At 47.9% G+C, this 12,921-nt stretch overlaps 1 protein-coding gene across 7 annotated transcripts in view; it reads left to right on the forward strand.

The window, feature by feature from the left end:
• Positions 1-12,921, forward strand: part of LOC108158827 (protein enabled homolog) — a 72,247-nt gene that overhangs the window by 42,917 nt on the left and 16,409 nt on the right. Inside the window, exon 1 of one of the 7 annotated variants that reach the window (XM_017291529.2) lies at positions 8,934-10,643. The exons of the other annotated variants lie outside the window; for them this stretch is intronic. Within the exon in view, the coding sequence (XP_017147018.1) occupies positions 10,586-10,643 (58 nt within the window). The 5' untranslated portion in view covers positions 8,934-10,585. Of the gene's footprint in view, positions 1-8,933; positions 10,644-12,921 lie in introns of those variants that run through there. 7 annotated transcript variants of the gene reach the window in all.

Consider the following 12,921-nt stretch of genomic DNA (forward strand, 5'->3'; position numbering starts at 1 on the left):
TAAAAAAATGCAGAAATTCTTTACTAAATAATTAAATAAATAAACCACTAAAACAGTTTACATTTATTTAATCAAACATCAGACTAATTTTGTTTTTAAATTGCAAATTAAAAAGAAAAAATTTATTCAACTAAAAAAATGCAGAAATTCTTTACTAAATAATTAAATAAATATACCACTAAAACAGTGTACAGTGTACAGTGTAAACAGTGTAATCAAACATCAGACTAATTTTGTTATTAAATTGCAAATTAAAAAGAACAAATTTATGAAACTAAAAAAATGCAGAAATTCTTTACTAAATAATTAAATAAATATACCACTAAAACAGTGTACATTTATTTAATCAAACATCAAGCTAAGTTTGTTTCTAAATTGCAAATTAAAAAGAACAAATTTATTAAACTAAAAAAATGCAGAAATTCTTTACTAAATAATTAAATAAATATACCACTAAAACAGTGTACATTTATTTAATCAAACATCAAACTAAGTTTGTTTCTAAATTGCAAATTAAAAAGAACAAATTTATTAAACTATAAAAATTCAGAAATTCTTTACTTGTTCATACAAAAATTATAATAGTCACAACAGCCATTTTAGTACAGATGTAAAGTAAAGATGTAAAAAAAGTGCTGATCGGCTCTTGGGAATGAAAAAATTGCCAAAAAACATTAATTAAAGGGATTTTCTGGGAACTGATGAAGCAAACATTCTTTAGAAATTGAGTTGCTTTACAGGAGTTACGCACAAAAAAAGATCCTGAACTATTCTTAAATTCCTGATGTTCCAAATTGAAATGTGAACCGAAAAACATTTCCAACAACTGGCTCCAAAAATCATTTGCCCCAGCAAATGCGAGTCCCACAAATGATGTTGGAATTCTTGCTCCGTAATCAATCAATCAGCAAAACAAAATTCGAATTGGGATTCTCCCTTGAAATTGTAACTCCCAGGCTAACAGTTACCAAGGCTAATTGGTAAGACTTTGGGCCCAAGTAAAAATGTGGCATGAAATTGTTTTTGTCTAGGATTTTGCCCAAGCCCAACTCGTGTTGATGGCTTGGGGCTGGAATAGCAAGCTCTATTAGTTGGGAAATAACCCAAAGTTGTTGGCATCTGAAAAATGAACACTAAAAACCAGTAAAGCAAGGACCAAAGGCATGTTGGAGGAGTGGTGGGCGGAGGGGTGGTGGATGGTGGGTTCCATCGATGGAAAATATTCTCACATTTGAACTTCGAGCAGGAAACACTAAAATGCAACGCCAGCAGCAACAACAGCAACAAAAACAATGAGAATCTAGGATGCGAAGAGCACTGGGTCTCCTCCAATACTCTTCCTGTCACTCTCTCCTCTCTCCCTCTGCCTGTTTACCTCTCTGTCTCTATCTTGCCCCTTCTCTCTCTATCTATCTTTCATCTTTCGTAGTGAAATGTGTTGCTGGCACGCAAAAACTCTCCGAGCCATGTAACAGAATGAAGCTTTTTCTCCCTCTGCGGACAGTGGAGTTTCCAACTCCCCTTTTCCTTTGTGTGTGTGTGTGTGTGTGTGTGTGTCTCTCTCTCGTCCCCCCCCCCCAACCTGTCTAGTCGGTGTTTGTTAGTATATAAATCTAAAAGCTAATCCGCTTGTATTTCCGCTTGGGCGCTGTGAGGTTAGACCGGAAATTCCGCTCTATATGCAGAATGCAGCAGCAGCAGCAGCAGCAGCACGAGTCGCATTCAGAGCCCCAAGTGGAGGAGTCACAGGATCGGGAGAGCGGAGGGGGAGGGGCAGTGGCAGGACCAGGACGAACCGTGTGTCGGCTCTTCCGCCATCGATGTTGGTGTCGACGACGGAAGTTGAGTTGTGCAATGTTGGTTGTTGCTTGTTTAGGGATTTGTTGTGGCGGCGCAGTACATTTGCGCCCACCCCGAAATGGGGCTCCTCTCTCCCCCACCCCCCCCTGTATGGTGTTTTTGTATGGTATATACATAGGTGTGCCACAGTGTGTGTGTGTGTGTGGGTGTGTGTGTGCGTTGTTTGCATCCCCTCGAAGGCTGTGTGGAGAGTGCACCAAAAGCTCCCATTGCCATTGCATCGAGCTATCGATGTAGTTGGGTGAACCCACGAATCGTAGGCACACACAGTTTGCTCTGCTTTTTTTTTTGCTGTGGCTGGGTTTTTGGGTTTGTATCCAGTACACTGAGAAAAACACCCACTACTCAAAAGAGAGACATTCAACTTGAATTCCTTTTTATTTTCGAATATGTACTGTCTGGCAAAATAGTTCTGAAACGATTGAGTTTTTTCCCCATCAACTTTTTCAACTTCTTGCTCGATCGTTTCGCTCAGTGCAGATGCGAGAGTATCTGTGTATCGCAGCTTGTATCGCCTGTATAGCGATGTTGCATTGCCCAGAGTTCGCTGCCTGCCTGCCACCTAGGCACATAGGCACATAGGCCCTCTGCCCCCTAGATCTGCCACAGAGCTTTGGCTCTCTGTCGGTGTCTCTCTCAGCTGCAACCAAAAGAAACGACGGGCGCCATGGTTCGGGTTCTGGTTCGGCAGAAAGATTTTGTGGTGGCTCCTTCTTGAGTGCACGAAAGTGCAACCAGTGGGAGCACGGAGATAGGCCAACCGATGGGGTATACGTACACATGCATACAGTAGATACAGGAGGTACTGAGAGAGAGAGAGAGAGAGAGAGAGAGAGAGAGAGAGAGAGCGGGCTGGGGCGCTAGGCGCCACAGAGAGGAGTGGCACGAAGCGATACGAAACGAGGCGAAGTGCCGTCAGAGGAGCGAGAACTTGAAAAGTGAAAAAGTTTTCGAGTCATTCCGAATGTGGTAAAAGCTGTTCCTGCACCAGTCCTGCTCCTCGTCCTGGTCCCTCTTTCCGGCTCCGGCTCCGAGTCCGAGTCCGAGTCCGTGTGGCTGCAGCAGGGGCAGGGGCACAGGTTAGGGGTCAGGGGTCAGGGGTTAGGGGGTTGTGCTGTCAGTTTAGCACAAAGCCGTATCCGTTATGAGCGCAGGCAAAGCGTTCGAAAAGAGCAACAAACTAAGAGCTCAGCTCGGATTTGCTCATCGGGTTGGAGGGCAAGTGGGCGAGTGCGGGTCGCTCGGCCCCGACCAAGTGGGCATATCAAATGGGATGCACACAGACAGGCAGAGAGTGCGAGAGAGGAAGAGACAGAGGAAAGAGACAGACTAGGACAGAGAGAGAGATGGGGAGAGAGAGAGTTGGGTTGGCCAGTGACCAAGGAGTCGAAACGGGGGCCAGGACCCAGGACCCAGGACCTGCCCGACCAGGTTATGCTCGTAACTAATAACCAAGTAAATTGATACGTGACCCTGCATTTAAATGCCATTATTGCCTACGCCCAGACCACTTCAGCCACCCCTTTTGACCCGTCCGTCCCACCTCCGACCTCCGTGGTCCAGCGGGTCACTCAAGTGAGTGGGTGCATGGATGTGTGTGCGTGTGTGAGTGTGTGTGGGTGTGTGTGGGTGAGGGATCCTGCTCTTGGGCCTGCGCTTGACTTGGCTTCCGCCTCACAGCCGCACAGAGGATGGATGGTATGCGTGGTGGAGTCCGCTACGGTCGGCTCTCTGCCAATTTGTGATTGGAATTTTTGATGAGCCCTGAACTGACGTATTGATTGACTGCCTGTGCACACAACCCACCAGCTATACACAGGGACACACCGACAAGGACAGGCGACCGCAGCAGCATCCTGATAACATTCAAAAATTCATCTCCGGCTGCGCCTCTCCTGCCGCCTGCTCTTACGATGTCTTTCAATGGCAAGGAGGGGGGGCAGAGAGTGGGAGAGAGGAAGCGGAAAAAGTTTTTCCAAAATGCAACTATAAGGTACAGGGACTTGTTTGCACTTTGTTAAGGCAAGGGGTGGGGTGGGGGGGAGGAAGTAATCGCTACATATGTATGGCCCACACCCCACAGATCCCGACTTGGAGGCAGAGCCAGAGCCCAAGCCAAGTTGCGATTGCAAGTTTCGAGCGCCGCCCAAGAACAACAATTGTCTGAGAGTTTTGCCTTTGGGTGGACTTTGGCCCGGAACGGACTGGCGACTGCTGGCAGGACTTGGCAGGACTTGGCAGGACCGACTCCCTTTTGTGTGTGTGGGCCGAAGGAAATGGCTGCGGAAATGAGCACGGAATATTGTACATACGACCGGAAACTTGCAGAAGTTTCGTTGTATTTTCAGACAGTTGCAAACGGACTCTAAGATTCTTACACAGTCCCAATACCCCATGCCGCATGCCCCATGCCGCATGCCCCAAACGGGGCCCCATCCGGCTGGCTGGCTGGCTGCTGTGTGACTGCCCGCGGGTATGATTAAAGTTTTCCTTTTAATTTCCAGCAATTGTGTTTCGGTTTAGATTTGGGTTTGGTTTCCCTCCATTGGTTTGTCCTCCTACACTCCACAGCAGTGAGTATATTGAATACTCTACTCTGAATGGGGCCACTCTTTCTGATGGCCTTCATACGACTAATCAGTGCTCGAAAATCGCTTTCACAGTGCAATCTATCTAAGGACATGTACATGTATCTCTTTCAGGCATTCAAACATTTCAATTGAATCATCGCACTCATTTAGTTATTTCCTAAATGAATCATTCACTCAGCCACATTAGAGAGGGCCCGTCATTTCTGTTCAGTGGATGAGAATTCCTTGCATTCCTTACCATCCGAATGAAACATTAATTTGCATTCCCTTCTCGGCATTCATACGCACATGTTCATTACGATGTATTCTTGTTTCTCCTCTGCCGCTGTATAGCATTCCAAGTAACAGATCCTGCTCTGGGCTGTGGGCTGTGGACTCTGGGCTGTGGACTCTGGGGTCTGGGTCCTGCTACCAAAATCACTCACTCTCGTCAGCTCCAGCTTGAGCTTTCAGCGCATTCGTTGCGGTCTCCATTGGAATCTCCGGCATTTGGCACTAGCGAAAGGGTATTTAGACATTTGCCGTCTACTTACGGACATTCTCTCCATTCTCTCCTTACCCCTCGTCAATCTCGACTCTTCTCACTGTCGCTCTTTGAGTCCTCCAGTCAGTCACTTGGTCTTCTCTCCGACCCGCGCATTCCTCGCACTTCCGTTGGGTTTCGTGCCATTCTGAAGACTTGGCCGCGTTGTTATCCACATCTCACTTCTCTGGCAAGCACTCTACTCTGCTCTTGTCTCTCTCTCTCTCTGTCTCACTCTTTTACTCATTCCCTTTTTCTCTGCCTGTACAAACTTGTCGCTATGTGGTGTGAAAAATATTTAAGCATGAAGTTTTAGCAGCGGTTTTCGCTCGAAGGCTCATTGTCGACACTGTTCTTGGCCTCTCTCTCTCTCCCTCTCTCTGTCGCCCCGGCCCCCTTTTTTTTCCTTCTTTCTTGCTCTTCCTCTGTCTTCGTCGCCGTCGCCGTCGCCGTCGCCGTCGACGCTGACGAACATCGTGTTTCCGCATCATTTTTAACGCCACTTTTGTGTAAGCTTTGCGCTTATTCTCCCACTTTCTGGGTGTGAGTGAGTGCTGCTCTCTCTATCTCTCCCTCTCTCTCTCTCTCTCTCTCTCGTGTATGTGTGTGTGTGTTGGCCCTGTGGTATCCGTGTCGGTATTTTTGTGGATTTGTTTTGTGTCTGAGGGTGTTTTTCTAAATGGCTTTTAAAATCTCATCGCCAGCGTTTTGTCCTCGACGATGGCAGCGGAGCAGAAGTGTCTCGAGGCTGTCCGCAGGGAGAATGAATGGCGGAGAACTAAGAACGGTACTGATGGTTGCGGAGGGCTTTTGTGGTATTCCTAGGGGAGAACGGGGTGCTCTGAGGTTTTTGGGGTCTGGTGTTGCACGGAGTTTATTTTGTTATTGGTTTTGGCGATGACTTTCCTTTGCTTGGCTTCGGCTTTGGCTTTGGCCTTCCTGATTGTTGCACCCACTGGCCCCCAAAGTCGGATTGCTTTTTGGGCGAATGGGCCACACAGGAGATTTGAACTGTAATTGGTTTTGAACAAGTTTTCCTGTTTCCTGGACAGTGGAATGTGTGTACAGAGATCGATAAAAGATCATAAAGAATGGAATTTCTCTTTGGAAATTTGCAGCTTTGGCATTTATCGTGCGAATACCAATCATCGAATGTTTATCGTGCCTCAATACCTCATAGACCCACACCCATTCCCCTCTAAGTGGACTCACACAAACAGAGTGACGGCAATATCCTGGTCGAACCCATCAGAATCATTCGCACTGAACAAGGCAATAATTTCAGCTCCTGAGCCCTATTAACCATTGCTAACTGAACGGTGGAAGCAGCCAACCGAAAATTGCCAGGATGTGGAGTAGTGCGAAGTGGAAAGAGCAGGGGGGGATTGACTGTGGCCAAGAGCAGGGGGGGGGGGGTGGAGTTCGTGTTGACTGAGCGAGCAATTGAATAAGCGGCAGAGTCGCACAAAGAATTTGTGTGGGCGACAGCCACAGAAGGAGCACGAGCAGGAGCAGGAGCAGGAGAGTTCAAGCCGAGCACGAAACGAAGGGACGAACCGGAGCAAACAGAGCGGGCGGTCCTTGTGGCCCACACGTACACCACCCCACCCCCATCCATACCCACACACATACCCATACCCAGACTCGTTGTGGAATCCCAACCCCAGGCGAAACCCAAGTGCTAGCCCAATTCAATCCCATGATGATGCCAACTGCCGGCAAAAGGCCGTGCAAATCCGGAACGAGTGAACATATTGACAAATTATCCTTTTTACACGCATCGCCTGCTGAGTCGGCTTCGCCTCACTGCACGTCCTGCCTGCCCGCCCTGCCTGCCCGCCCTGCCTGCCCGCCCGCCTGCCTGGCACACACTCACTCACACGGATTCAAACACACACACAGCCATTGTTAAATGTGCCAATGTGCACACATACTCGTCCTCGTAGTTGTTCCGCTTCGCTCTCAACGATGCCCGCTGCGCCACCGACGCCGCCTCATCGACATCGTTATCGTCATCGCCGTAATCGTCCCTTTTTGAGAGAGTGTGTACTTGCGTTTGTGTGTGTGTGTGTGTGTGGGTACATAAACAGCACCAGAAATAACAGCAACAATATAGGAGATCCAGTCGAAACAACAAGTACCCTTCCGCACTCGTACAGTAGGTCTTTGAACTGTGATCTTTTATATTTAGCTGGAACATTCGCAAACCGCCACCACCCCCCGAGATTCGAAGGCGTAAGCAGCACTATATGCAGGTGGATATTAGCGGAATCAAAGTTTGAATCAAACTGCTGACGAAAATCACAGTGCTTCTGGGGCAGGGTATGGAAACAGCGGTAGCGACACTGCCAACATCATCATACAAGCGAACCGCAATGCCAGCAGCAAGTAGAAGGAGCAGCAGAAGGGAAGGCAACAGAAGCAGAGGCAGCATCAGCCAAATGCTCATCCGAGGATATCGTGAAGCTTGCTTTTGTTCCGCCACACACACGCACACAGAAGCACACTGCAAGGATGCATGAGTATTTCAGTTGTGTTTTTTTGTTGTTGTTGTTGTTGTTGTTTTTTATCTACCCAGCGCTTCGTTTCACCCCATTGTTCTCTCCGGATCCGGCAATGGCTTCAGGTCCTGCTTGTGCAGGACTCTACCCCACACCCGTTCGAGTTTCGGGCTCTTTTGTTCGAATCGGGCATAAGATTAGAGATGAGAATCCTATACTGTGGCATTGCTCGGGGCTGTGAGTGGAGGAGGGTAGGGCTGAGGCATAGATCGTATTGATTGCGACCCCTAAAACCTCAATTTGTGCTCAATTTATTTCCAATCAATTTAATTTTGGGATTACGATCGATCGGTGATCGTGGTGGGATCTGGGCAAGGATATTGAATAGAGAACCAAACCGATCAACTCTTTCTTTCCTTTTTTGCTTTTAACGAGAACTAACCAGACCTGACAAATCTGTGCTAACCCAATAACTTCATTACCTCTTCGATTTCCTTCCATTTCCATCCATCAATCGCTCTCTCACGCACAGACTCTATCTCTATCCCCCCTCTGGTCCTTCGTTGCAGTATTGTATAGGGTAGTCTTTGTGTTTTGCAATAATTAACTCAACTTAAGCTCTCATCGTTCTGTCTGCCTCTCACATTCCTGCCCTGACAAGTATGCAGCAATATTTTCCATTGTGCGACACCTGAACTCTCCTTCGACGGCGCTGCAGCTGCAGTTCCAGCTCCAGCTCCAGCTCCAACTCCAACTCCAGCTCCAACTCCAGCTGCGAAGGCGTTGAGCTCATGAACCGCAAATTTTGTTTACAGCTATGTTGGAGCAGCAGCAGGAACCGATTGAGCGAGCGACCTCAACGATGTTGTGTTGTTGTGGTGGTGGCCACCATTTTGAGTCCGTTACTCTTCTCTCCCATTTAGCTGTGAGACTGACTTTGCCTCGGCCGCTACCTCTACCTCTGCCATTCCGTCTCCCTCTGCCGCTAGCCCTAACGCTTTCTGACAAGCTGCCATGTCATGCTGGTAATACATATCAATTCAACCCCCAAAGTGCAGTGCAGTGCAGTGCAGTGCGAGGGAGCAGCAGAGAGTGGAGCGAAGGCAAAAGAATGCACACGAATTGCCATGCACTCGCACTCGCACTCACACTCGTACTCGCCTGCTCTCTAGCGCGCTCTCTCTCGCTCGGGCCACTCACACGCCGACGCCGCCGCCTGACCCTACTGTGAGAGTCATGCTCAAATATTCTAAGCAACGGGCGGCGGTTGTTCTCTCGTTTTTACGTACTCTCTCTCTCTCTCTATTTTGCTGCCTGCCCTCCTCTCAGTGTGAGGCGCTCGCAGAGAGAGAGAGAGATAGAGAGATAGAGAGCGTAGGCCAGAGTGAGTGTGAGGCTGAGTTCTGGTGCGAGTGTGTGTGCTGACGTCTTACCCATTTTCGAGTCGATTCGTCTGCCGAGTTCCGTTCGCCCGTTTAGTCCTTTCACAATCGTCGCCATTGCCGTGTCTTCGGTTTTTGGTTAACGCTCTTCTGCCAGTGCTGCTGCTTCAGACAATTAACGGTTATAAATATTCGGTTATATCGCGTGGTGCTTGAGACTCTGTTATTTTGTGTGCGAGTCATTCCAGTGAGTCCGAGTGTTTTGTTGTGTGAGTGGATCGGTGATTGGTGTTGTTTGTTGTTTGTGTGGCGTGGCGTGGCGTGAAGCGGCGGCCAAGCGAATTGGATTACAATTACTGTTACAATCACAATTGCGATTACACGATTGCCGTAATTATGGCGGCCACTTGAAGTGTGTGGGAAATTGTGTGGGCGCCCGCAGAATTTAACAACTTTCCCCCAACCCCCCCCCCCATGCGTTGGAGAGAAGTGCAAATATCTCCATAAGCAAATTGCATTCTCCCGTCGACCGTCGACCGTCCCCCGTCCTCAGCCGAGACACCAGCCAGAGAAGAACCGAAGCGCAGGAGGAGGAGTCGTAGTTTGGGTGTTCCTTCGGTATCAGTGCAGTGCGGTGCCACCATCCAACTTCCGAACGGCCCCCATTGCAAGGTACCGTTAACCTTTCCGAACCCGAGTAAAGCGAAAAGCGGCAAAAAGTTTTCCCACTCTCTGTAGACCCTCTGCACACCCGCTGTGCACCCCCGCAACGATCCGCAGTCGCGCAGTCAGGGAAAACTTTTCCGGCGTGGAATTTAAATTGGAAAAGTAAAATGAAAAGAAAAGCGCTCGAGTAAAAGTTAAACAAAGTGCAAAGTAAATATTAAATTAAGAAAAAGAATAAGAATAAGAAAAGAAATAACAGCAGGAAGGAGGAGGAAGGAGTGCCGTTGCGTTGCGTGGTGCAAAGAGCAAGAAAAGCGCGCAGTGAAATTTTCGGTGAAGTGCAATAAAAGAAAGCCAGAAGGAAAGCGCTGGAAAGCGCAGGGACCGGAAGGAAGGAAGTGGAAGCAAGAGGAAGTGGAGAGCACGGAGAGAAGAGCGCGACAGGAGGTAGAGAAAACAACTTCCGCCTGCATCCGCATCCGCATCCGCAGCTTGTGCTTAAGCCAACTGGAGTTCCCCCCCCCCCCCCGCCCTAACACCCCACATACCCAACAACCTCCACCCCGTTGCTTCCTTTCATTAATGCTGCTGCTTCTCCGCCCCACGTAAATCTCAACCGTTTGCACGCAACACGGAGAGGCATCATTTATAAAGCGGCAGAGCCAGAGTCTCATCTCTCCATCGCACTCTCTCTCTCTTTCTCTCTCTGTCTCGCTCGGTGCCTCGCTTTATTATTCCGTTTTCTTGGATTAACTCAATTTGTTGTGCCCGCGTCGCGATACGCAGAAAAAGGAGCAAACAGAAATACAAGCAACAAAAACAGCAAAAGGAAAAACGTCAGCAGGAGAGGAGTGGAGCGGAGCGGAGTGGCGAGGCGAGGCGAGGAATACGCTTACGCATAGTGCAATCCGATATATACACACAGAAGACACACCAACACACACACACACACACACACTTGTACCCCACAGCTGCAGAGGGACTCTGTTGTTGAGCGAGTGTGTGCGGGTGCCTAGCCCTCCTCCACTGGTGGCACCTCGCCTGGATTACAGCCCATAATAAATGATGGAATGGCTACCAAGAGGATTACCCAGCATTCATGCCCCGATCCCGATTTGTGGTGAGTCGTTGGTAAAGTTCTCCCATCCTAGGTAAAATGCCTTATCGCGATTATCTCCAGATCGAGTGGAGTGCGAAGATCGGTAGGATTCCATCCAGAGATCAAAATGAGTATCGATTGCCTGAATCAAAGGAATACACCTACAGATACCATTTATGATCGTCTTAAGGGCAAGAAGTAGATTGTTTGGAGTAGAAGTAATACCCGGCCATTGATCCCCTATCTCTGGCAATATCTCCCCGAAACTCTAGCGATCCAATCGGAGCCCCTACCCCACCCAGTGGCACATAATGGAGAACTTTCAACAGATTCCCATCTAAAACTGTTGTCAAACACACAAATCGCTCTGCTCCTCTGAGTCTCCTCCCCCACCACCTTGAAGAGCAATAAAATTTCAATTTCAGCACCAAAAAACGCTTTGGCATTAATTGTCTGTCTCTCATCGGTCTTCTGGCTCGTCTTGTCTTGGGGGCCGGGCCATTGCGTAGTTCCAAAAATACACCAACCCTCATCTAATGGCACCTCTCACCCATAACCTCAATAGAATTCCAGATCGTAATGGCAGGAACGAGGGAGAGCGGGAAAGCTGTGCCGTTCCAATAAGTTTCTCTAATTTTCATCTATTTATTTTGACATGCGAGTCCCTGGGCCGACAATTAAATGTCAACACGCACAACGATCGATCCGATCCCCAGAGATCACCCCCAGGGAGGAAATGGAAGTGGAAATGGGATCGCATCACTCAGGGAAACAGACGCAACATAAACACGATCGCCGCGGGCGGGAATTGATTAATTTTCTGACAAGCAGCACAGCTGATATCCTGCTGATGTGCAGGGCATCCAGGGGATGGAGGTGGAGGAGGGGATGGAGGTGGAGTCGGGGGATAAGTGTCGGATCAAAGTTATTTGTTTTGGCTGCCACAGCAGCTGTTGCAACATTGCTCCCTTACACTCTCCCCTCTGCTGCCGCTGCCGCTGCTGCTGCTGCTGTTTATTTTTCCAATGATCTTCGCTTTTTGTGTGTGTTTCTGTTGTGTTCTTTTCCGATCCGTTGTTGTTGGTTTTAACGCTGCCATGGAAAAATTATCACCTTGTAAATTGTGTCTCTCAGAGAAACATGTGCTTAGGCCTGGCATGGCATCCCACACACAGAGAGAACGATGCTGAGAAGGAAGAGTAATCAGAATTGTTCATTGGAATGCTTTGGCATTGGCATTTGCATAACTAATCATTCAATTATTGACTTGGCCTCACACAAAAGTCAATTAAAACTGAAAATGGAATAAACTGTATTATTCGCACATCCGTTCTTTTGGCGAGAACCCCACGCCACGCAACGCCCCCCCCCCCCCCCCTCTCTCTACCGAATCGTTTGTAAATATTTTTGAATGAGATTTTGCTCCGAAAATACAAAATTACTTTTGCTATTATTTCCGTGTGTTATTATTGTGTTATTTTTCTGGTAAATTGAATTGCAATATAAAACAAATAAACTTTGTTAGAGAGAGACAGAGAGAGAGAGGGAGAGGGGGAGCGTGCACAGACATTATTAATTTCCAAAAATAATAAACAACTGACTTTTCGATGATGGCTTGTTAAATATCAATTGTTGCAATCAATTGTTTGGTGATTTTCACTTGAATTTTCTCCGAAAATCCCCCCCTACTGCCCCCCCTTATTATCCATTGGTTTGTCTGTCTGTCAGCCTTTAACTCGTGTGTTATTTGACTTAAAATCAATATTTGCTTAGCAACAACAGCAACACTGAGAATCGCACTGAAATGTTAATAATTTGTACAAACAATCGACGGGAACTTCCATCCAATATCTGTATTTAGGTGTATCTTTTGTTCGGTGCAACGGAGGGGGCGGGGGGAGCGGTCAAATACAGATGTCTCACTCGCCGCCCCAAATGTTGAACAGAGAAATACAAATAAAAGCCTCGGCTATTAGCTGGCTTATTAGAAGCCCCAAAAGATATGTCTAAATCAGGGTGTGCCCCGGCACGAATAGTGATTACAATACACTCTTCGCACATCCCGGACAAGCACTTGAATAATTTGTATCTGCCACACGCAACCGCATGCCCAGACACGCACAGACATTCAATTAGATAGTCACTTGTTGGTGGCACTGGAAGGGGCAGGATAGACATCTGTATTTGAGTGTTGCAACATGGATGCCGGCAGATTGGAAATTAATGTACAGACTCCAGGAAAGACATGCGAGTCTTTCCCCCAAGGAGCCCCAAGGAGCGAGACATTAACGAGAGATCT

Source organism: Drosophila miranda, chromosome 3, assembly GCF_003369915.1.
Source record: "Drosophila miranda strain MSH22 chromosome 3, D.miranda_PacBio2.1, whole genome shotgun sequence".
Lineage (NCBI taxonomy): Eukaryota > Metazoa > Arthropoda > Insecta > Diptera > Drosophilidae > Drosophila > Drosophila miranda.